The sequence below is a fragment of the Juglans regia genome, chromosome 15 (assembly GCF_001411555.2).
Source record: "Juglans regia cultivar Chandler chromosome 15, Walnut 2.0, whole genome shotgun sequence".
Taxonomy (NCBI): domain Eukaryota; kingdom Viridiplantae; phylum Streptophyta; class Magnoliopsida; order Fagales; family Juglandaceae; genus Juglans; species Juglans regia.
This window is the reverse complement of record NC_049915.1, coordinates 13,484,348-13,507,498: the sequence shown is the minus strand read 5'-3', so window position 1 is coordinate 13,507,498 and position 23,151 is coordinate 13,484,348. Positions and strand designations below refer to the sequence as shown.

At 38.6% G+C, this 23,151-nt stretch overlaps 1 protein-coding gene across 1 annotated transcript in view; it reads left to right on the top strand.

The window, feature by feature from the left end:
* Nucleotides 1-797: 797 nt before the first annotated feature.
* Nucleotides 798-23,151, top strand: part of LOC109021499 (nuclear-pore anchor-like) — a 99,562-nt gene continuing 77,208 nt past the window's right edge. The window contains exons 1-12 of the mRNA XM_019004138.2: nucleotides 798-1,280; nucleotides 1,411-1,557; nucleotides 1,666-1,764; nucleotides 8,850-8,978; nucleotides 9,076-9,168; nucleotides 9,259-9,324; nucleotides 10,049-10,138; nucleotides 10,237-10,314; nucleotides 10,712-10,821; nucleotides 17,149-17,269; nucleotides 17,505-17,597; nucleotides 20,696-20,744. Of these exons, the coding sequence (XP_018859683.2) occupies nucleotides 975-1,280; nucleotides 1,411-1,557; nucleotides 1,666-1,764; nucleotides 8,850-8,978; nucleotides 9,076-9,168; nucleotides 9,259-9,324; nucleotides 10,049-10,138; nucleotides 10,237-10,314; nucleotides 10,712-10,821; nucleotides 17,149-17,269; nucleotides 17,505-17,597; nucleotides 20,696-20,744 (1,381 nt within the window). The 5' untranslated portion in view covers nucleotides 798-974. The remainder of the gene's footprint in view (nucleotides 1,281-1,410; nucleotides 1,558-1,665; nucleotides 1,765-8,849; nucleotides 8,979-9,075; nucleotides 9,169-9,258; nucleotides 9,325-10,048; nucleotides 10,139-10,236; nucleotides 10,315-10,711; nucleotides 10,822-17,148; nucleotides 17,270-17,504; nucleotides 17,598-20,695; nucleotides 20,745-23,151) is intronic.

The window sequence follows — 23,151 nt, the reverse complement described above, 5'->3', positions numbered from 1 at the left end:
TTGTTAGTGAAAACTGCTTTGATTAAGGGTATGTTCCATTCCTTGGTTTTTGGTTGAATAAGAACCTCCTCTTTAGCATCATCCTCTAGTAAGTTGTTCCCACTTTGAGGTTTGTATAATGTACGTTGAGGCAGCCAAAAATCTTACCAAATTCTTACCGACTTGCCAATACTGATTTTTCATATTGTTCCTTCTAGAAATAGAGCTCTAGTATATAAAATGCTTTTCCAAATAAAAGAGGGGTTGCTTCTCAACTTAGCATTGAAAAAATAAGAATGAGGAAAATATTTAACTGGCATGACTCTTGATGCTAGAGAAGTTGGATTTTTAATAATCCTCCAACCTTGTTTTGCTAACAAAGCAAGGTTAAAGTTCTTAAAATCTCTAAAACCAAGCCCCCAACCTCGACTTCCCCATTTGAGACCAACTCAACCAATTCATATTTCTCTCCTAGTTAGCTTGACCCCACCACTACCCTACCCTCTCATCAACCTGTTTAGTTGTTTTAGTAAGCCTTTAGGAAGTTTGAAAACTCCTATAGAATAAGTAGAAATGACTTGTATAACAGATAAAATCATATTTTATGAAATATGAGGATAAAAGAGTAAAATTATATATTTTTAAGTGGTGTGTAGGAGTGTGGAGCTTATATCTAAAAGAAAAATTTTATATTTTATGAGATATAAAATATGAAGATAAAAAAATAAAATTATATATTTTTAAATCATATACATAATGTGTAGCTTCTATCCAACACGACTCATGTAGTGTAGAATTTTTCTTTCGGAAAAGAAAGTAAGGAAGAAGGAAAGAAAAACAACTTTACAGGTCTGTTCTTCTTTCAGCTTCCCTCTCCTTCAAATTAATAGCCATTTATTTCCCTCCTCATTCTTCTTCACTTTATTACTCCACGCTCCTTTCGTGTTTCTCTTCCTTGCCGATCTTTGTGATTGGGGAGGTTTCGATTTCACAAAATGCCTCTGTTCCTCTCCGATGAGGAGTTCTCGCAGTGCGCAGAAGACGCCGCTGCGGTGGCGGAGAAGGCCGACACGTTCATCGCCGAGCTGTACAAGGAGGTCGAGATCGTCAGGGCCCGGGCCGACGCCTCTGCCATCACCGCCGAGCAGACCTGCTCTCTGCTCGAGCAGAAGTACCTCTCCCTCTCTGCAGAATTCTCCAAGCTCGAGTCCCAAAACGCACAGCTTCACTCCTCCCTCGATCAGCGTCTCTCCGACCTCGCCCAAGTCCAGGCCCAAAAGCATCAACTCCAGTTGCAATCCGTAAGAACATTTTTACCTGCACGTGTGCTGGATAGTAATTGTTTCTTTTTCTTATGGGTTTCTATATGAGTGTGTGTACGTACAAATATGTTTTGTATGTTGGATGGAATAATCTCTTGGAATTTCATAGATCGGAAAGGATGGGCAGATAGAGAGGTTGACAACGGAGGTGTCGGAGTTGCATAAGTCTAAAAGACAGTTGATAGAGTTGGTGGAGCAGAAGGATTTGGAGACTGGTGGGAAGAATGCCACTAGCAAGAGCTATCTTGATAAGATTGTGAGTTGCGTATCTTATTGCCTTAACAATTATGTTTGTTAGATTTTCGTATTTTTAAGTTTAACAATCAATTTAATGTTGTTTATCCTTTTGTTGGTGATTCCCAAGGTCAAATTGTCCGCCACTGCTGCGCAAAGAGAGTCCCGTTTGAGTGAAATCGAGGCTGAGTTGTCGCGTGCGCAGGCTACACGCTCTCGTCTTTCACAGGTACCTACACTCCTCTAGGCTGCTTTTGGATGTTGAGCGGAGTTGAGCTCTCATAGTAGTGAGTTGAGATATAGGGCTGGCTTTAAATTTTTTGTTCTTCTAAAAAGTTAATTTTTTTTCCTGGTTATCTATTTTTTTTTTTTTTTTCCCTTGCAACTTCTCTTCTCTTGTCGACGTTTCTTTATTTAATATTTTTCGCCACCTGGAATTTCATAATTAGAATTGGGGGCTGCATTTGATACGGGGGCGCCCTTCAATTTTGCTCCTTGGGTGTCCATAAGAATTGGAGTGTGATTTCATGATATCGCAAATAGCAAGTGCAACAATTGTCATGGGCTAATTATAATTGAATTCTGAATCGCAAAATCTTGTGTGAAAATAGGTTATTAGGGAGTTTACTTATAGTATGGAAAAAGCTGTGATATGGAACTCTGGCTATTTATAATATTTTCTTTTTTATTGCTTCTCAAAATATTGTTAATGGGTGGAACAAAATGCTTAATAAGAAAAAGGTGGGCAGAACAGAGCTGCTATGCTTTCTATGCACTGTTCTTCACTCATGATAGAGATTTTCATTACAGTGCCTGTTTAATGTTGCTTAACCTTTGGATACAATGTTTGAGTAATAAATGGGAATAAAAAGGAAAATGAGAAGCATATTATTTGGTTCACACTTCAACAGGTTTCTTTAACAGAACTCGTTCTCCATTGTCTGTTGTCTAAATTGACAGGATAAAAATATTTTGAATAGTGTATATCGGTCCATGTTTGTTCCCTATCTCATTTAAAAAATTCAACATGGTGTAGGGTTATATTAAACTTTGTGGTTAAGTGGGTGAATATTGTTTACGGATCAGGGGCTCAAGATAGGGCAACACTTCTTTTTGTGATAAGTAAAGGGATGAAAACTTTTATCAAACAAAAAGTGCTAGGGGCGCAACCCAAGCACACAATATGTATATAGCAGAAAGACACCAAGCTAAAACAAGTGAGAATAAACTTCATTTTGGAAAGGTAAAAGTCGGCTTGGATTGATTCTAGAAAGTCTGGGATTTTTCTCTCTCTACTATATTTTCTCTCCATACAGTTTCAGTTTTTGTTGTGGTTTTTCCTTACTGTTGGTAGTGATTCGTTAATGTGGCTTTTCCTTCTTGAGGGGATTAGTGTATCACTGAAACATTAGGGTTGTATTGTTTGTGGGTTGGTTTAGATGGGGTTGTGTAAGGAAGTGTTCATTGACCAGAAGCTTTTTGAGTTCAGAAAGGAGAACGCAAGGTGGTGGAGGATTATAGAAAGTAGTCGTCGTGTAGTGAAGTATATTTCAGTGGATTGGGAAACTCTGGGTTGGCTGGGTTCTATGGTGAAGGAATGTGCAGAAACACTGGGTCCTCATGAGTTTTTGTGAACTCGTAGAAAATGAGACACTGTGTTAATAGTGAGGAAGGGACGTAATCTCAATGGTAGTTTCATCTCCCTCTCAGAATTTGGTCGCGATAAGAGGAGAAGTTTGCTTGTGATTCCAGAAGGGAGGAAGGGGCTGGGTGGAGGAACTTTGGAGATACTTTAATGGAGATTTGTTCACCCTCTGTTTCGAACACATCCCAGATAGTTTTTGCAAAGAAGAACAGAGGAGAGGGAGGTGCTCCATCATCGAGGGCAGGAGGAGCAAGGTCGTACAGTGAGATGTTGAAGAAGGTACCGCCTCATGCTATGATAGACGTGGTGCCACACGCAATCAGTTCTGAGGATGTGCAGAGGTATGGTGGAGAAGACAACATACTGTTGGGGTTAAATGAGGAAAGTGTTTTGAAGATGTTAGTTGGCTTGGAGGAGAAAGTGGGCATCGTGTTAGACGAAATCAGTTACTTAAAACGCTATGTTAAGGGCAAGGTTGAGCTGAAGGAGGTTGTGGGCCGTAAGAGTGGGCCTTGTTCTACGGGTCGTGCGTTGGGCCATGGTACGGGTCAGACCTCAGGCCCTAAGAAGGCCTGGAGGGCAGTGGCTATAGATGGGTCGGGGAAGGCTTTCGGGTCCGAGATATCAGACCAGGGATTGCGACAAGCTACTGTGGCGCCGATAAGCACATTATCGGGACCCTATCGGCACAGAAATTGCTGATGACCTCTGTCGACCACCCTGGTGAGCTGGTAAAGGTGCTTAGACGGGAAGATTTAGAGGAGGGGGAGATTTTGGTGGAGTCGATGGTGCTGGAGAGTTTGAGAACTGCTTTCGTGTCCTCGTCACTAGGGATGTTGGTGGAGAATGGGCATTCTGAGCTGTGCATGGTGGTTGAAGGTTCAGAGGCTGTGCAAGAGTAGTTTGTTTCACGGGATAGTGGGAATTCATTTCGGGGTGAGGTTGTGCAAGTGCAGTCTGATTATCCGTGTGGCTTCCCACAAATGGAGTTGAGTATTCTTGGTGGGATATTTTCTGGGGATGGCATTCCTCTTAATAATATGGTTTCAAGTGGTGAAACAAATAATTTGGGTGTTTCGGAATTGATTTTGATCCCCAATAACAGTGTTGGGGAGGAGGGGGCTCTTACTCCTCTGTGTACACTCCATCCCAGTTCTGATTATGGGAGTTGTTTGTCGAATTGGATTTTTTGGGGTCTCTTTTGGAGGTTATGAGGAACAATTTATGGCCCTTCTTGTGGCTTTTGAAGCTAGTCGTTCAAAATCAGCTACAAAACAAGATAGAGAATTTAAACGTTTAACATGCTCCATCAATTATGATGTTAAGGAGGGGAGTAGCGGAAGGGTTAGACCGAAAGGGAGGGGAAAGTTAAGTTTTAATGAAGCCTAAGATTGTTTCATGGAATGTACGGGGTTGGAGAATGATAGCAATAAACGTCTTTGTATCAAAGCTTTATTAAGGTTGTGGAAGGGTGATGTGATATGTTTGCAAGAAACAAAATTGGGTTTTATTGATAGAAGATTGGTGCGTAGTATTTGGGGATGTTCGTATGTGGATTGATCCTATTTGGCCTCTCAGGGAGCATCAGGTGGAGTGTTATTAATATGGGATAAAATAGTGGTTGAGGTGATTGAGGAGTGTGTTGGTGAGTTTTCGGTTTCGGTGTTATTAAAAAATGTGAGCGATGGGTGGGATTGGGCTTTTGCAGGGTCCTATGGTCCCAACATGGATAGAGATAGGCGACGGTTGTGGGAGGAGTTGGCTGGAATACACTCTTTATGGGATGTGCCGTGGTGTATGGGGGGTGATTTTAACATTACTCGTTTTTCTAGTGAACGATCGGGGCATCATTGGCACACTCTAGCCATGGCGGAATTCTTTGAGTTCATCTTTGATATGGACCTTATGGACCTTCCCTTGGTGGGTGGTGAGTGCATATGGTCTAACGGCCGTGCTTGGTCAAAATTGGATAGATTCCTTGTTTTGCAGTTACACTATCCAGAAGTAAGTCAGAAAAGGTTAGCTCGAGTCAGTTCAGACCATTTTCCTATTCTCTTAGATTGTGGGGGCATTCACGGGGGTCGCCGGTATTTCAAGTTTGAGAATATGTGGCTTAAAGTGAACGGGTTTGTAGAGATGGTGAGTACTTGGTGGACTTCGTACCAGTTTAGTGGCACTCTGAGTTTCGTTCTTGCAGGTAAGCTGAAGGTTCTAAAGCAAGACCTGAAGAAGTGGAACTTGGAAGTTTTTGGGCACACTGACAATCAAAAGTCCATTTTGCTGGAGGAGTTGCAGGAGTTAGAGGGTAAGGAATTATTGGGAGGGGTCTCTGAGGAGGAGTTATTGAGGAAAGCCACGGTTGTGGCAGAGTTGGAAAGGATTTTGTTGTCAGAGGAGACATCATGGCGACAAAAATCTAGAGCCCTTTGGTTGAAAGAGGGTGATAGGAGTACGAAATTTTTTCACAAAATGACTAATTCTCATCGACGTAATAATGCGATTGAGTCGTTACATTCAGGTACTCAGGTGCTATCTTCTCCCGCTGAACTAGAAAGTCATATTGCACATTATTATGAGACTCTCCGAATCGGTAACTTGGAGGCCAAAGCTCGATGACTTACCGTTTGAGGCAATTGATCCGCAACTTGTGAGTGTCTTGGAGAGACCTTTTGTTAAAGATGAGATTTTCAAGGTCATCTTTGGTATGGCTAAGGACAAAGTGCTGGGTCCAGATGGTTTCTCAATGGGTTTCTTCCAAACTTGTTGGGATGTGGTGAAAGGTGATGTCTTGCGGGTGTTCAGTGAATTTCACGCGTTTCAAAAGTTTGAAAAATCACTTAATGTGACCTTTATTGCGCTCATTCCCAAGAAATATGGGGTTTTGAGTATTGAGGATTTTCGCCCAATAAGTTTGGTTAGCAGTGTCTATAAGATTATTTCAAAGGTTCTTGCTAATCGGCTTAGTCCAGTGTTGGAAAATATTATCTCTAAGCCTCAGAATGCTTTTATTCGTGGGAGACATATACTTGATTCGGTGCTCATTGCAAATGAGAGTTTAGATGCTAGATTGCGGGAGGGAAGTCCAGGTATTCTTTGCAAGCTAGACATGGAGAAGACTTATGATCATGTGAACTGGGATTTCCTTTTGTATTTGTTGAAGAGGTGTGGTTTTGGAGATAGGTGGATTTCTTGGATGCGTCATTGTATTTCAACGGCCTGTTTTTCAGTGCTAGTTAATGGCACTTCTGCTGGTTTTTTTGATAGCTCGAGGGGTTTGCGACAGGGTGATTCGTTATCTCCTCTTCAATTTGTCATAGTTATGGAGGCGTTGAGTAGGATGGTGCATGCTACTGTTGGTGGAGGTTTTTTATCTGGTTTTCAGGTGGGAAATGGCTCTAGTAGCCCTTGTATCATTTCACATCTCCTTTTCGCAGATGACACTTTGTTTTTTTGTGAAGCGGATAGGAGTCAGGTTCAAACTTTACTTGCATTATTACTTTTGTTTTGAAGCAGTGTCAGGGCTTAAGGTGAACCTTGGCAAGTCTGAGATGGTTCCGGTGGGTGTGGTTCCTAACATATGCAGTCTAGCAAGTCTTCTGGATTGCAGGGTGTCCTCTTTTCCAATGAAATATTTGGGCCTTTCGCTAGGTGCTACTTTCAAGAGTAGAGCAATATGGGATGGGGTGGTAGAGAAGATAGAGAAAATGTTGGCTGGATGGAAAATGGTGTATTTATCGAAAGGGGGTCGTCACACTCTTATCAAGAGCACCCTCACTAACCTTCCTACTTATTTTTTATCTCTCTTTCCTATGCCTGCAGGGGTAGTGAATAGGATTGAGAAATTCTTTAAGGCTTTTCTATGGGGAGGTATAGGGGAGGAGAATAAATTTCATTTGGTTAATTGGAAGACGGTATGTGCTCCAGTTATGAATGGGGGGTTGGGTGTTTGGAATTTGAGAACTTTTAATAAAGTGTTATTGGGGAAATGGCTTTGAAGATATCATTTGGAATGGGGATCTTTGTGGAAGGAAACTATAGATGCTAGATATGGTGTTGCTTGGGGTGGTTGGTGTTCCAAAGAAGAGAGAGGGGGACATGGAGTAGGGCTATGGAAGTTTATATGGAAGGGGTGGACAAGTTTTGTAAATCATATTCGTTTTGTCGCAGGTTAGGGCAACCAAATTAGTTTTTGGCAGGACGTGTGGTGTGGAGATCATGCATTGGAAAGAGTGTTTCCAGCTTTATATCATATTGCAGTTAATAAGGAGGCTTCAGTGGCGGATGTGCGGTTATTTGCTCATGGTTCGCATCAGTGGAATATTCTATTTAATAGGGATATTCATGATTGGGAATTATCTATGGTTTCAGACTTTTTCAGCTTGCTACACTCCTTAGGGTCTACTATGGCACAGCATGATAGATTGAAATAGAGGTTTCAGGATCACAAGAAATTCACAGTAAATGGGTATTACAAAATTTTGACTACATAGGATCACACCTCATTCCCTTGGAGGAACATTTGGAGGTCTCGAGTGCCCTCTAGAGTTGCTTTATTTGTTTAGAATGCCGTCTTTGGGAAGATCTTGACCACGGACAATTTGAGGAAGAGAGGATGTGTTGTATTGGATTGGTGTTACATGTGTAAAAAGAATGGAGAATCGGTAGATCATCTTTTACTACATTGTGACGTAGCGAGAGGGTTGTGGGATGAGATTTTTTGAAGGGTTGGTGTGGCTTGGGTAATGCCTAGGAGGGTGGTGGATTTGACGGGTTGTTGGAAAAAATTTTAAGGCAATCATCAAGTGGCAGCAGTTTGGAGAATGATTCCGTTGTGTATCATGTGGTGTATTTGGACGGAAAGGAATATGCGTTGTTTTGAAGACAAGGAACGAACAATGGTGGAGCTGAAGAATTTTTTTCTACATACTTTATTGCTTTGGTTTTCAGCTATTGTATTAAATGGGGATGATATTCATGAATTCTTATCCTTAGTTCATCGCTCTTAGAATCTATTTAGGTGTTCTATTGTATACTTCCTGTGTACTAGGTACATGGCTATTTCATTCACATCAATAAAGTTTATCTCTTATAAAAAAAAAAAAAAAAAAACAAGTGAGAAGAACAAGAATTAAAAAATCTGCAAAAGATGTGAGCATAAAGAGATGCGAGCATAAAGATATTTAACTCTGGCAACGTTCTTTCACATTCTTCATAGTTGCGGGTATTTCTTTCCTTCCCTATGCTCAACATCTTAACAAAGTAGCCATCTGCCTTACCTTTGCATTCAAGTGCCTTCTTGTTTTACCTCCCAAAGCTATGCCAATAACTCCACCATCAGTTGGGGCATCACCCAATCAATCTGGAAGAAGCTGAAGATTGAGAACCATAAAACCCTAGTCATTTCACAAATTCATCTTTGCAACAAGCGATTTTGAACAAATAGATATGGTCCATCAATAACAAGTGTAGTTCATTTTTTTCGATTTTAAAAGACTTCTAGAATTGTGCTTGCTTTTCATATGCATTCTGTTCCTTTGGCATGTTCATGGCAGGTTTTGGCTTTGAGTACTTCCTCTTACTGCACACAAGCCCTACTGCTTTGAATTTCATCTATTTATTGCTTTATTTTGTGGTTCATTTACAACATAGATGTGTTTGAATTGGAGCAGGAAAAGGAGCTTGTTGAGAGGCATAATGTCTGGCTTAATGATGAGTTGACTGAAAAAGTTAATAGTCTCAATGAACTGCAGAGAAAATATAATGATATTGAGGCTGATATGTCTGCTAAGCTTGCAGAAGTAAGAATGCCTTTACAAGTTGTATTTGTAACTGGTGAAGCTTAAATTATAATACTATTTCTGTGCCAATTTTGGATTTTTATATCAATGCTTTTAGGTTGAGAGGCAATACAACGAATGCTCTGGTTCATTACAATGGAACAGGGAAAGAGTGAGGGAACTAGAAACAAAACTAACATCCTTGCAGGAGGTGTGATATGTTTTTTGACCTTCTATATTATTTTGTGTGCCATTTGTTTTGTGGCAGCTACCTCATCAATATTTGTCTTGACACATGTAGGAGTTGTGTTCATCTAAAGATGCTGCCGCCGCCAATGAAGAGCGATTATCTGCTGAACTCTCAACAGTGGGTTTTATATGTGTTTGCAATTTAAAAGAGTCGGCGGATATATTTTTAGATATGTTGCTTATATTTTCATATTTCTTAACCCCTAGGGGTTGGCTCAAGTGATAAAGGCCTTGGTCTTAGTGGTATGCTCCCTCCAGGTTTAAGGTTCAAATTCTCTTGGGTGCAAACAATTTCTAGGGGCTATTGTACTGGGAGAGCTTTCCCTTGAATTACCGAGGTGTACTTGCGGGAGACTCCTTGCTGAGAGCCTGTGCACCCGCGGGATTAGTCAGGACTTTGTTCTTGAACACCCGGTGCCACAAAAAAAATATTTATATTTGTTTGGGACATGCAAAAACTTGTGAATGCTATTGAGTAAATAATCTTATTAATGTATGGTTTTGACCGGCGTGTATTTGAACAGCCGCAGTTAATCCTGCTTTCTATTATTGATACGATTCTACTCTATAGAAAGAAGACTGACTGCTGGAATCAATCTAGCATTTAATTAAAAAAATCATTTATTTTCTGTGTTGTTTGTTCTATGTTTATTCAATTCAAGTAGGCCATTGTTTCTGATTCTGACTATCAAAGCATGAGAATGGCCATTTGATTTTTACCTAATTTTACCTGTCATGTATTTCCATTGTTTTCGTTTCTGACTAGCAAAGCAGATGGCAGCCATTTGAGTTTTATCTAATTCAGTCACTTATTTTTCATTTAAATGATTACAACTTCGCAGCTAAATAAGCTTGTTGAACTATACAAGGAAAGTTCTGATGAATGGTCCAAGAGGGCAGGAGAGCTTGAGGGCGTCGTTAAAGCCCTAAAGGTGACAAGTTATCTGTCAATTTGGTGATTTCTTAAATTTGGACTTGTGGTGTATTTTTCCTCGTCTTGATTTTGAGATTTTGTTGCTATCCTAAGCAGACACATTTGATTCAAGTCGAAATTGATTATAAAGAGAGACTTGAAAAGGAAGTATCTGCAAGGAACCAATTTGAAAAGGTATGCTCCCTGACTTATTTGTGACGGACAATAATATTTCAATGGATCAGGAAGCAATTTTTTTGTTGCTGTCCTTGCTTTATTTTGTTTACCAATGCCATCATTGCATGAAAATTTGATAATTTTCTTTATTCATGAAAAAAATAATTGCTTGACAATTTCATAGGTGTGTTAGTTCTCGCCCATTTGAACTATTCCAGATCAGTACTTGCAGTTCCTATCATTTGCTTTGTTTTGAAAACCTCATGATATGCGTTTATTTTGGTGTGCCTTTACTTAGTAGCTGGTTGTTCTATCATTTTATTTTGTTGTGTAGTCAATACCCAATTACTTTGTACCCAAGTCCTTTTTGATGTTTTTCCTATAATTGTAGTTATATCTTTTTTTTCCTCAATAGGATGCTGCAGATCTGAAAGCAAAACTTGAAAAGTGTGAAGCTGATGTTGAAAACAGTAGAAAATCAAATGAACTGAATCTTCTTCCACACAGCAATTTCAGTACTGAAATGTATGTTCCAATATGGTTCATCTAATAGTACTTTGGCCTGCTGCTTTTTTCTTGAAAGATAGGATGTCTTAAATGTTGATAGTGTTAGTCCACTGATGTGGCATAGGTGAATGTGCTCTTGACTTTATTGGATATGCTGGTTTGGGCAGATGTAAATCCCTGTCTCACTTATCAAACGAAAAAAACAAATTCCTCTTCTCGTCTAGTGGTTTGCTTAATTTTCAATATTTTTGTTAATATATTTCTTGGTGAAATTTACTTAAAGAAAAAATGCTACTTGATGAAATTTTATTACTTGTAAAAGAAAATTGCTGTTATTGGGAAAATGGCCTTGGTGATACAAGGAAATCATAAAAACCCAGCCATTAAAGTAGCATGAAATTGTACTTGTCGGGTTTTGTTCTTTTTGCCGATGACACTTTGATTTTCAGTGAGCCCAACCAAGAACATATTCGATCCTTGAGAGCATTGTTGTTATGTTTTGAAGTTGTCTTGGGTCTCAGGAATCTAAACAAGTCTGAAATTGTACCTGTGGGTGCTGTAGGTAATGTTTCAGATTTGGTTAATATTTTGGAGTGTAAGATTACTTCATTGCCGTTGAAGTATCTTGGTCTTCCATTGGGGGCTCACAAAATCTGTTTTGATATGGGATGGGGTGATTGAGAAGATTGAGAGAAGGTTGATTGGATGGAAAAAGTTATATTTGTCTAAAGCGGGAAGAATTACTTTGATAAAGAGTACATAGTCTAATCTTCTTACGTATTTTCTTTCAGTGATCTCTTTGCCGGCTGGGGTTGCTAGAAGAATTGAGAAAATTTATCGTAATTTCTTATGGGGAGGAATAGGAGAGGAAGGGAAGTTTCATTTGGTTAGAACAATGTTTGTCAACTATTTTCTTGTGGAGGATTGGGGGTGAGAAATTTGAGGTTGTTTAATAAAACACTCCTTTGAAAATGGCTTTGGAGATATCATGAAGAGAGAGATGTTTTATAGAAGAATGTTGTTGCTGTTAAATATGGGAGTGAGTGGGGAGATTGGTGTTCTACTGAAGTTAGAGAAGCGTATGTGGTGAGTTTATGGAAGTTTATTAGGAAAGGTTGAGGGAGTTTTCTAAACATTAAATTTAAGGTGGGGGAAGGGAAGAAGATTCTCTTTTGGCATGACGTTTGGTGTGGGGAATCAGCTCTTAAATAAGATTTTCCATCTCTTTACAGGATTGCAAGGGATCAAAATGTTGTTGTGGCAGATTTTCTTCAATGTATGGATAATAATATTCTATGGAATGTTGACTTTATTAGAGATGCAAATGAGTGGGAAATGAATGTTGTGTCGGATTTTTGGGGAAGAATTTATAATTCAAAAGTGATGCAGGGAAGAGAGGATAGACTATTGTGGGATCATGCTAGAAATTTCAGGTTTTCGGTCAGTTCTTTTTATAAGGTGCTTAAGTGTCATTCTGGCTGTGTATTCCCCTGGGAAAGCATTTGGAGGGTGACAGTACTTACTAAGGTGGCGTTCTTCAGTTGGGTAGTTGCTCTAAGGAAAGTATTGACCACGGATAACCTTAGAAAACGTGGTTTGTGTATAGCTGATTGATGTGTCATGTGGAAGAAGGATGTTGAATCTGTAAATCATCTTTTTTTACATTGTGAGGTGGCAAAGTCTTTGTGGAATGAGGTTATTGGTTGGACATGTTTATATTGGGTAATGCCTAAGGAAGTTGTGGATCTTCTTGCTTGTTGGCGTGGTTTTGAGGCAAGGAAATGTGTTGTTGCTAGATGGAGAATGATTCCTTTGTGTTTAATGTGGTGTTGATGGCTGGAAAGGAATGAGAGATGTTTTGAAGACAGAGCATTCTTTTGAAGATCTTCCCAATTTTTTCTTTTCTACTTTGAGTTTGTGGGCTAAGATCTTTGTAAGGAATGATGATAATGTACTGAATCTGTTTCTGTCTTAGTTTCCTGCTTTCTAGAGTGTAGTACGTATTTCCTTTGTATACATCTTGTGTACTTAGGCTGTGCCTATTCTTGGTAATAAAATTCTTATTAATTATCAAAAAAATATATTTGAACAACAATGTAGAATCCTAATATTCAAGATTAGAAAAAAAAAGAATCCTAATATTCAAATGGTAAAGGCATAAGAAGCTATTAGAAAACTCCCTTGAACTTCTTCTTAAAGTTAGCTTTTGGTTTGTATGTATCTCCAGGATAATGGAGTTTTAGATCTGGCGGCTGTTTTTGCATTTATTTGACAGTGCTGGTTGTTTTTATGGTGTAAACTAGTACACGGTTTAGGGCTCGTTTGTTTTCAGAGATGAGATGAGATTAAAGTTAAAAAGTTGAATAAAGTATTGTTAAAATATATTTTTTAATATTATTTTTGTTTTGAGATTTAAAAAAGTTGAATTGTTTATTTTATTTTGTATTGGAAGTTGGGAAAATTGTAATGATCAGATGAGATGAGATGAGATAAGATGAAATGTTTTTTGAAAACAAACGAGGCCTTAGTCTTTTCTTTGTATTTTTTGTTTTGGTTTGTTTTTTCAAGAATAATTTTTCTGTCTCTCTTTCTTGTTGCTGGCTTAATTGGTATATTTTATGCTTGTATGCGCTCTGAACTGTATATTTGTTTTTGTAAATGTGAATACATCTATTTGCAAGCATCTTTAGTGACACACTAAATATACCGCTGATGTGGAAGCCTTACTGCTGATGTGGCAAGCTTCCACACCAGCTTACATAAAAAAGTATTCGAACATTGACTCTTTTCATGAATATAATTGGTCCTGCAGTAAACATCGTGTTAGAACGAGGCTTGTAACTAGCACAACTCTATGTATTAATCTTTGATTTCCATTCGTAAAAGAGAAAATATCTGATTTATAAAAGAGAAAATATCTTCTTTTTTTTTTAATTTTTGGTTTTATAATAGAATTTGATTTTTTTTTTGTTTTATGTTTTTATTTGTTCTCTGATTTGTTTTTATTTTTTCTGGGAATGGTTGGAGTTAGATTTATTGGAAGGTCTTGGGATTAATATATAAGTGTCTTGAGAGGGATCCACAAAGTATGGTTATTTTAAATCATGTGCTTTTGGGGGGAGTTGTAATTTCTGTCATTCCCAAAGGATCTTTAGAGCGGGCTTGTCTTTTCTCTCTCATTCTTCTATTCCTGTCCTTCAAAATTTTGTGCTTTCATCTTTGTCAATACCTGAATCAAGCAATTTGAAGTAAGTTCTCAAATCCCTTTCCCATTGAAGGATCTGACTAGCTCTTTTTTAACTAGTGGCTGCAAGTTCATCGGTGGTTCTTATATGATGCAGCAAGGGAGTAGATATAGATAGTAGATTTAGAAATTTATAGAGAAATAAGAGACAGGATTGACTTCATTTTTGCACTCATTTCAAAGGTCCTGTCATTGCGTTCCTTCCAAATGCACCAAAGAAGACATATAGGAAGCATCTTCCATAGTTGAAATTTGTGGGATGCCGCTGAAGTTTGCCCAGACTAGTTCTACCCTTCTGAATACATTGACCCATAATGCTCTAGCGATCTCGCAATGGAGTAGAAGATATAGCACCATTCCACCACTATCATCCCTTGTTTCCGTAAGTTATCTGTTGTCAGAATCTTCTCCAAAGACTTTGTCCAGGCAAAAAATGCCGCCCTAGGGGGGCCTTGTTTCTCTAAATTCTTCTCCATGGAAAGTGATTATTCTGTGATTGTGTGAGAGCCTTATAGAAAGAACGAACTGAAAATGTACCTTTCCTGGTAGGTATCCATCACAAACTATCAGCTCCTTGAGTGTGCGGTCTCATAGAGTATAAAAGCTGAAAAAAATTCTCAAAATTGTTGACTTCCCAATCTTGGGCCGCCTTGGTGATTCACATTTCACTGGAATAAATCCCCAACCTTCTCCATGAGCTCTGCCATTGGAGCTTCTTTTTCACGTGCAAGTATGAAATCTGCAGGAAATAAGTCCCTGAGAGCTTGGGCTGGGTTACACTACGAGATAGCGAGGGTTTTATGGGATGGGGTGTTGGGTAGAGTAGAGTTGGGTTGGCTTATGCCAGAGACCGTGGTAGTAGCTTTGGCCAGCTAGCCAATCATTGGAAGGGTACACCAAATCTCAGTGGTTTGGAAGATGATTCCGATGTGCATCATGTGGTGTCTTTGACAGGAACGTAATGCGCTGACGTTTGAGAACAAGGAGAGATCGATAGAGGAATTTATAACTTTCTTTTATAGCATGCTATGTACATGGTCCAATGCTGTTGATTTCAACGGCATGGCCCTTCATGATTTCCTTATATCTCTTGCGACCTCCTAGTCAGGGTTGTCTACGTATATACTAAGCTAGGCCTATTTGGAGTAATACAATTTGTTTACTTATAAAAAAAAAGTCCCTGAGAGCTCTATCTCCACACTATATGTCATGCCAAAATTTAGTTCTTGAGCCATCTCCCATCACAATTCTAGTATGACGAGGAAAGATTCCCCACCCTCGCCTAATGTGCTTCCATAAACCCACACCATAAACCCCACTTACCTCCTTTGAGCACCATCCCGCCCGCAATCCTCCATGTCTATAATCAATCACCAACTTCCATAAAGCTTCGGATTCTATATTATTGCGCCAGAGCCATTTCCCAAGTAAAGCCCGGTTGAACACCCTCAAGCTTCTAACTCCCAAACCACCATAAGAGATTGGGGAGCATATCGTTTCCCACTTGACCAAATGAAATTTAAATTCATCACCAAGTCCGCTCCAAAGGAATTCACGATTTAGTTTCTCAATACGTGCCACCACACTTGTAGGAATTTGGAACAATGATAGAAAATAGGTAGGTAGATTGGAAATATTGCTTTTAATTAGAGTAATCCTACCACCTTTCAACAAATATTCTCTTCCAACTTGCCAATCTTCGTTCAATCTTCTCAATTACTGTATTCCAAATAGATTTAGCCCTGGAGTTGGCCCCCAGAGGAAGCCCAAGGTAATTCATAGGGAAAGGAGAGATCTTACAACCAAGGTGTTAGCCAATAATTGGATATTACGAACCTTGCCAATTGGAACCAGATCTGACTTGGATAAATTAACTTTCAACCCAGAGACCCGCCTTGAAGCAAAAATAGGAGTGCCCTTAGTGCCTGAATTTGGTATAGATCTGCCTTGCAAAAAATAAGTGTATCATCTGCAAACAACAAATGGGAAATGTGGATAGTACCTTGATGTGTGTCATCGACCAAAAAGCCAGCCAAAAACCCATTGTTAACCATCGATGAGATCATTCTGCTAAGTGCCTCCATGACTATGACAAAGAGAAGTGGGGACAAGGGATCCCCTTGCCTTAAGTCTCAGGAACTGCTAAAAAAGCCAACTGGGCAGCCATTCACCAAAATTGAGAACCTCGCCGTCGATATGCACCATCTAATCCATGTGCTCCATCCCTCCCCAAAACCACATCTCCCTAACAAATACAACAAAAAATCCCAATTGACATGGTCGTAAGCCTTCTCCATATCTAACTTGAACAAGAGACCCAGCTTACCCACTTTTATTCTACTATCAAGGCATTCGTTGGCGATGAGAACTGAATCCAGGATCTGTTTTCCTCGTACAAATGCATTTTGAGGTTTCGTAATAATCTGCCCCAAAACTCCTCCCAGTTGATTTATGAGTACCTTGGAAATGATCTTATACACCCCATTCACAAGGCTAATGGGCCTGTAATCCTTAACCTCCGATGCACCAATCTTCTTGGGAATAAGTGTAATAAAAGTGGCATTGAGGCTTTTCTCAAATTTTCCCACCGAGAAGAATTGGAGGCATTGAGGCCATCTTCTATGGTGCATTGGAGGATATTAGATTATTATTTGTTAGAACTCTTTTTCTTTGGGCCAAAGCTGTAGATTTCAATGGCCTTGATTTTCAAGATTTTCTTGTTTCTAATTCTTCCTTTTAACCGTTTACTTATCAAATTTTTTTGGATGTGCTTGATAGTTATTAATGCTGGAGAGATATCCTGGATTAATATCCATGCAATGTACCTATCAATATATATATATATATATATATATATATCCATGCTGTGTGTAATATTGATGTTCCACAAACTAAACTCTCTTCATTTTGTTTAGTCAATTACATTATGTGCTGGTTTTCAACTTTCTTAATCATCTGCTGAGTAATGTAGTACTAATTTAGACTCATTCAATATATTTATGATGCTAATATTTTATTTTAGGGCTAGATGCAGATGGTTTATTTTACAAAGTCACTTTGACTCAATTTTTTACGTAATTAAATTTATTTTTCTTTTGCAGATTGATGAATTCATTTGAAACAAATTGCATGGTTGAGGATAATCACATGGTTGTCCCCAAGATTCCTGCAGGTGTTTCAGGAACAGCCTTGGCAGCTTCGCTTCTGCGTGATGGTTGGAGTGTGGGTTTTGAATTTTAACTTTTTACTTGTTCTCACATTTTAACTAATGTTGCGTTTATAACCAAAAAAACCATTTAACTAATTTTGAAATTTTGTATTTAGTTGCTTGCCTTTCTTTCTTTTAGCTGGCTAAAGTGTATATTTGAATTTTAACTAATTTTGAGTTTATAAACAAAAAACCCATTTAACTAATTTTGAAATTTTGTATTTTGTTTCTTGCCTTTCTTTCTTTTAGCTGGCTAAAGTGTATTTGAAATATCAAGAGACTGTTGATGCCCTAATACATGAACAGTTGGGAAGGAAGCAATCTGAGGTCATTCTGCAACGGGTAATCTCTGCACTGTGCATTAATTTTTTACAATTTATAAAAGCTGATACATCCTTTTTGTAAAATATTGCGTCTCCGCATTTGTCTATTTGAATTTTATTTTTTAATTATTTTATTATTCCCTAATTACAATACTAACACATTTACACTTCCACCCGTTATTATCACTTATTACCCATCTCTTGTACTTCCCGTCAACTTCCACCCTTTACAATTACTACCATTCATTAGCTGTCTTTTGCGCTTCCTGTAAACTTCCACCCGTTATTATCACTTGATTAGCTATCTCTTACACTTCCCGCCTCTTGCACTTCCTGTCAGTTACCGCTTTTTATTTTCTTAAGTTCAATTTTACCTTAAAACTGTTCGGTTTCCAGATTATCAAAATTTGTTTTTTTGATATGTAAGAATCTTTATTGAATAGAATGAAACTAGGCAATGCCCAAGTACACAGGAAGTATACAAAGTGAGACACCTAATTACGTTCTAGTAAGATAGAAAGAAGATAGAAACTCATGAACATTCCCACCCTTATACAATAGCAGAAAACCACTGTAAAAGAGAGAATACAAATAAATTCCAGATTTCACTCATTGTACGCTCTTTGTTGTTAAAGCACCTATCATTCATTTCCGACCATAAACACCACATTAAGCACAAAGGTATCATTCACCACATTGCTGCCAATTGAGCGCTATTATGCCTCCTGTTCCAGCACGCTAGTAGATCCACCACAATCTTAGGCATTACCCAACTTAGCTAGGCTCTACTAAGGATACCAGCCCGTAACTCCCCAGCCACCTCACAATGTAAAAGCAAATGATCTATCGATTCCTCATTCCTTTTACACATGTAGCACCACTCCGCGACCACCATTCCGCGCTTCCTTAGATTATCAACCGTCAAAATCTTCCCAAGTGTAGCTGTTCAAATAAAAAAAGCAACTTTAGACGGCACTAAAACCTTCCAAATGCTCTTCCACGGAAAGAATGTGGGCTGTTGGGCTGTCAAAGTCTTGTAAAAAGATTTAACAGTAAACTTTTTGCTCCGCGTGTGAATCCACAACATACGGTCACCCCCATTGCTTCCTAACTTTATTGAATGCAAGTATCTATAAAAATCTGCTAGCTCTTCAATTTTCCAATCCTGAGCATTTCTAGTAGAAGTGACATTCCAAGTTACCGTTCCATTTGCACGACACAACAATTTTGAAACTGTAGCTTGCTAATTTCCAGCCAAGTTAAATACAACTGGAAAAACAGTGGAAAGAGGGCTCTCCCAACTCCAAACATCGAACCAAAAGTGGGTTTTTGCTCCATCACCCACCTCAAACTTTAATATGTTTTTCAAAAGTGTTCCTCCCCTTTCTAATAAATTTCTATAGGCTTACTCCATAAGACTCCCTACCCTCCTTAGAACACCATCCCCCCACGCACTACTATACTTGTGATCAATAACCTCTCTCCACAACGAGTTCCCTTCCATTTGGTACCTCCATAACCACTTCCCTAATAGTGCCTTGTTAAAAACGCACAAATTTCGCACCCATAAACCACCATTTGCAATCGGACAGCTCACCTTTTGCCAACTCACAAGGTGAAATTTAATTTCCTCTCCCATGCCACCCCACAATAAAGCTCTAGACAACTTTTTGATTTGGTTTGCCACACCCACCGGTAATGGGAAGAGAGAAAGGTAGTAAGTGAGAAGATTGGAAATGGTGCTTTTGATAAGTGTTAATCTCTCCCTTTTTGATAGATATAACTGTTTTCACCCCGATGATCTTTTCTCAATCTTCTCTACCACACCATCCCAAATACTCTTTGCTTTGAATGACGCTCCCAAGGGAAGTCCAAGATATTTCATAGGAAGAGAGGCAATTTTACAGCCCAACAACTCTGCTAGAGAGGCAATGTTACTCACATCCTCCACCGGAACCAACTCCGACTTCCCTAAGTTCACATCAGTCTCAAAACAGCTTCAAAGCACAACAAAACTGCCCTTAGAGTTTGAATCTGGCCACTAACAGCATCACAAAAAATGAGCGTATCATCCGCGAATAGTAAGTGAGAAATGGAACTGATACCATCACCATTGTTGCCCACTGAAAAACCAGCAAGAAATCCCCCCCTTACGGAAGCCTCCACCATGTGACTCAATGCCTCCATTACTATAACAAAAAGGAAAGGGAATAACGGATAGGGAAATAATAGAATTAAAACCTCAATAATTTCTGAGGCATCACGTGGGTATACAACTAGTTAATGCATAATCTTCTTGCAAGAATAAAAAATAGTCTGTGGTCTATTTTAATCATAACAAAACTCTTGTAAAATGTCCTGTGTACTTGGCTATGTATACCCTTTTATTAATCAAATTTTTACTTATAAAAAAAAAAAACAATGGAATAGCCATTCGGGATTAATGTATAATCTTCTTGCAAGGATAAAAATAGTTTGTGTTCTATTTCAATGATAAAAGACTTCTCTTGTAAAATGTCCTGTGGACTTGGGCTATGTATACCCTTTTATTAATCAAATCTTTACTACAATGGAATAGTTATTTGGGAGGAATGGTTATTCCATTTCAGGGTCTTATTTTGTAAAACAACTGTAACCTATGGTTTAAGTTCATTGCATTTACTTTAGGTTTTAGATTGCTTCTCTCTTTCTTTCTGCTTAATATTTGCAATATCAGGCTTAGTATGTTTTACTGTTTTTGAAGATGGAATGTTGCAGAGTTTCTTTGCAGAAAGCTCATAAAATTTTGCTTGATGACTACTGCCCTTTCAAATTAAATTTTAACCCAGCTTTTGGAATGTTTCTTACTTCCTTTTGTCAACTGTTTCATCATTCGATCGGTCAATTTGTTGTTGATTTTTGGTTTTTTCATATTATTTCGTTCCTAGAATAAATTTAGGTGTTCTTTTGTATACTTCTTGTGTACACGGACTATACCTATTTCATTCGTATCAATAAACTTTATCTCTTATAAAAAAAAAATTATTGTTGAGCAAAAATATTTTATATGCATTGGATGCTATTTTCATAGTGTGTCTAAGATAGAGTGCTCAATTTAGATTTAATATGGTATTGCAGGTCTTATATGAATTAGAGGAGAAAGCTGAAGTCATTTTGGATGAAAGAGGTATTTTTTTTTTTGGTGCAACACACTCCATTTAGTTTTATGATATGCAGTCATTTTCTGCTGACAGGTCACTTTTTAATAGTTTTTTTGTATCGATAAACAAAATTTCATTGAGCATAAAATAGACAAAAACCTGAGTATATGGGACATATACAAGAGCGTCACCTATGCATGCTAGTTGAGCGATACAAGAAAGTCGTGAAAAGACATGCCATTAAAAACTTGGTGCATTTATCCCCTTCAACCACAGTGCTCTTGACTTTTGTCTCCAATATATTTCTTCCAATAGAGAAACCATTTTGAGATCTGCAGACACTTGAATTTTACAAGCCCTCTCCGTTTGAGATAATACGCTCTCCTCTTCTTATCCCTCCAATCCTTTGAGTTCCTCAAAGAGTGTAGATTTTTGAGCTTCCACATTGCCAAACGCTTGCTCATTCCAAGCCTTAAAATCTTTTTTCAAGGACTTCAATTTACATGACATGATATAACTTGGAGTGCCATGAAATTGATAAGAAGACCACCATTATCAGACTTGATCGAGGAACCCATTAGATTTCAACCACATATTTTCAAATTTGAAGGACCTTGGGGCACCATGAATACCTCCACAATCAAGAAGGATGGGAAAGTGATCTGAGCACAACCTGGGGAGTCTCTTTTGGATGAGTTCAGGGTAATGTGCTTCCCATTCAGGTGATACTAGGAATTTATCGATCCTTGACCAAGGTGTTCTCGGTTGCTTGACCAAGTGTAGGTGCCAGCTGCAAGAGGAATATCTAGTAAATCTTGTTCATAGATGAATTTAGAGAAATCTACCATTGGCGAATTGAAGCTAGAACCACCCGATTGTTCACTCGAGAATCGAGTAACTTTAAAGTTGCCACCAATACACCTATGTAAATCCCATATACTGCTTAGGCCAGCCAATTCAATCTTTTGACTTTTCCACCACTCTTTTTTCCCACATCACTAAGATGCCACCCGATGTTCCATTGGATGGTAAATAGTGCCACTCTATTTGATTACAACACCACAAACTCACAAACTTCTAATAGTGGTTAGGGGGATAGATTCCAATTTTGTTACTCTCCAACTACATAATTGGTTTCTAATTTTGAGGCACTTCTCCTTCTCATTCTGCCCCCTCACATTCCAACATACGATTTTCGGCTTCATATAACATCCATTGCCCGTCCCTTTGATCTTCCACGGTTAGAACTCCTCTTTCCTACTCAATATTTGACTGTCCATTTGAGCCTTTTTAATTCTCTAGCTCTCTTCTTTGCTGAATTGATCTCACTCTGTGACAACCCATATGATAAGAGGATAAGGTAGGTGGTGTGTGGGATCCCATATTGCTTGTGAATGAGAGATTCTTGACCTTTATAATGTTCCAATGTGGTTCCAATTGTATCATTGATTAGTCTTTTGGAGTATAGGCCATGTGGTTTGGGCCTTCTATTGGGGCGTATGAATGGTATCGGAGTATATCCCAACCAGAAATGTGGGACTTTGTGATACCCCATTTGATAAGAGGATAAGGTAGGTGGTGTATGTGATCCCACATTACTTGGGAAGGAGAAGTTCTTACTCTTGATAATGTTTCAATGTGACTCCAATTGTATCATTGACTAGTCCTTTTGGGGTATAGGCTATGTGGTTAAGGCCTTCTATTGGGGCGTTACACACTCGGTAAAGAGTGAGTCTATCCAGCCTTTATAGCTGCAAGGAGAGCTATGAATTGGTCCTCGAAACCATAGCACAATATCCCCACACAATGTTGAATCTCCCTAGCTTTGTCTAAGACCCAATCTGAGGCCTGGATGTTGCTCTGCTTGGGTGAAGAAGCCACTTATCCTTTGAAATGAAAATTTGCTTGACAACCGGTTGATGCTCATGTGTGAGTATATATGGAAATGCTGAAAATCTGTCCTAACTATTAATCCATAATAAAAGCTGTCTAGTTTGAATAACAAATACATGTCATTGTAAATATCTTTATCATAGAATTGTCCATCAGTCGGATTAAGTTTAGGAAGGTGGTAAAGAAGATTCCACATTACTTAGGAGGTAGAAGTTATTATTGCTCTTTATAACTATTCCAAAGGGCTCTAATTGTAACATTGAGAAGTTCCTTTTGGAGTATAAGCCTAAATGTGGCTTTGGCTTTCCTTGGATTATTATAAATGCTATCATGGTTAAACTTAACTAGAATTGTGGGACTCGAGCCTTGCCACCTAGGATGAAATGGCTTCATGAGGACATAGGGATATAAGAGGTGGAGGTTGGAATATCCCAAATTGAGCATAGGAACGTGGTGAATGCGATCCCACATTACTTGGGGGGAAAAGTTATTCCCTTTTGTGACAGATTTGGTGCTCAATTGTCATGTGATTGTCCAGAA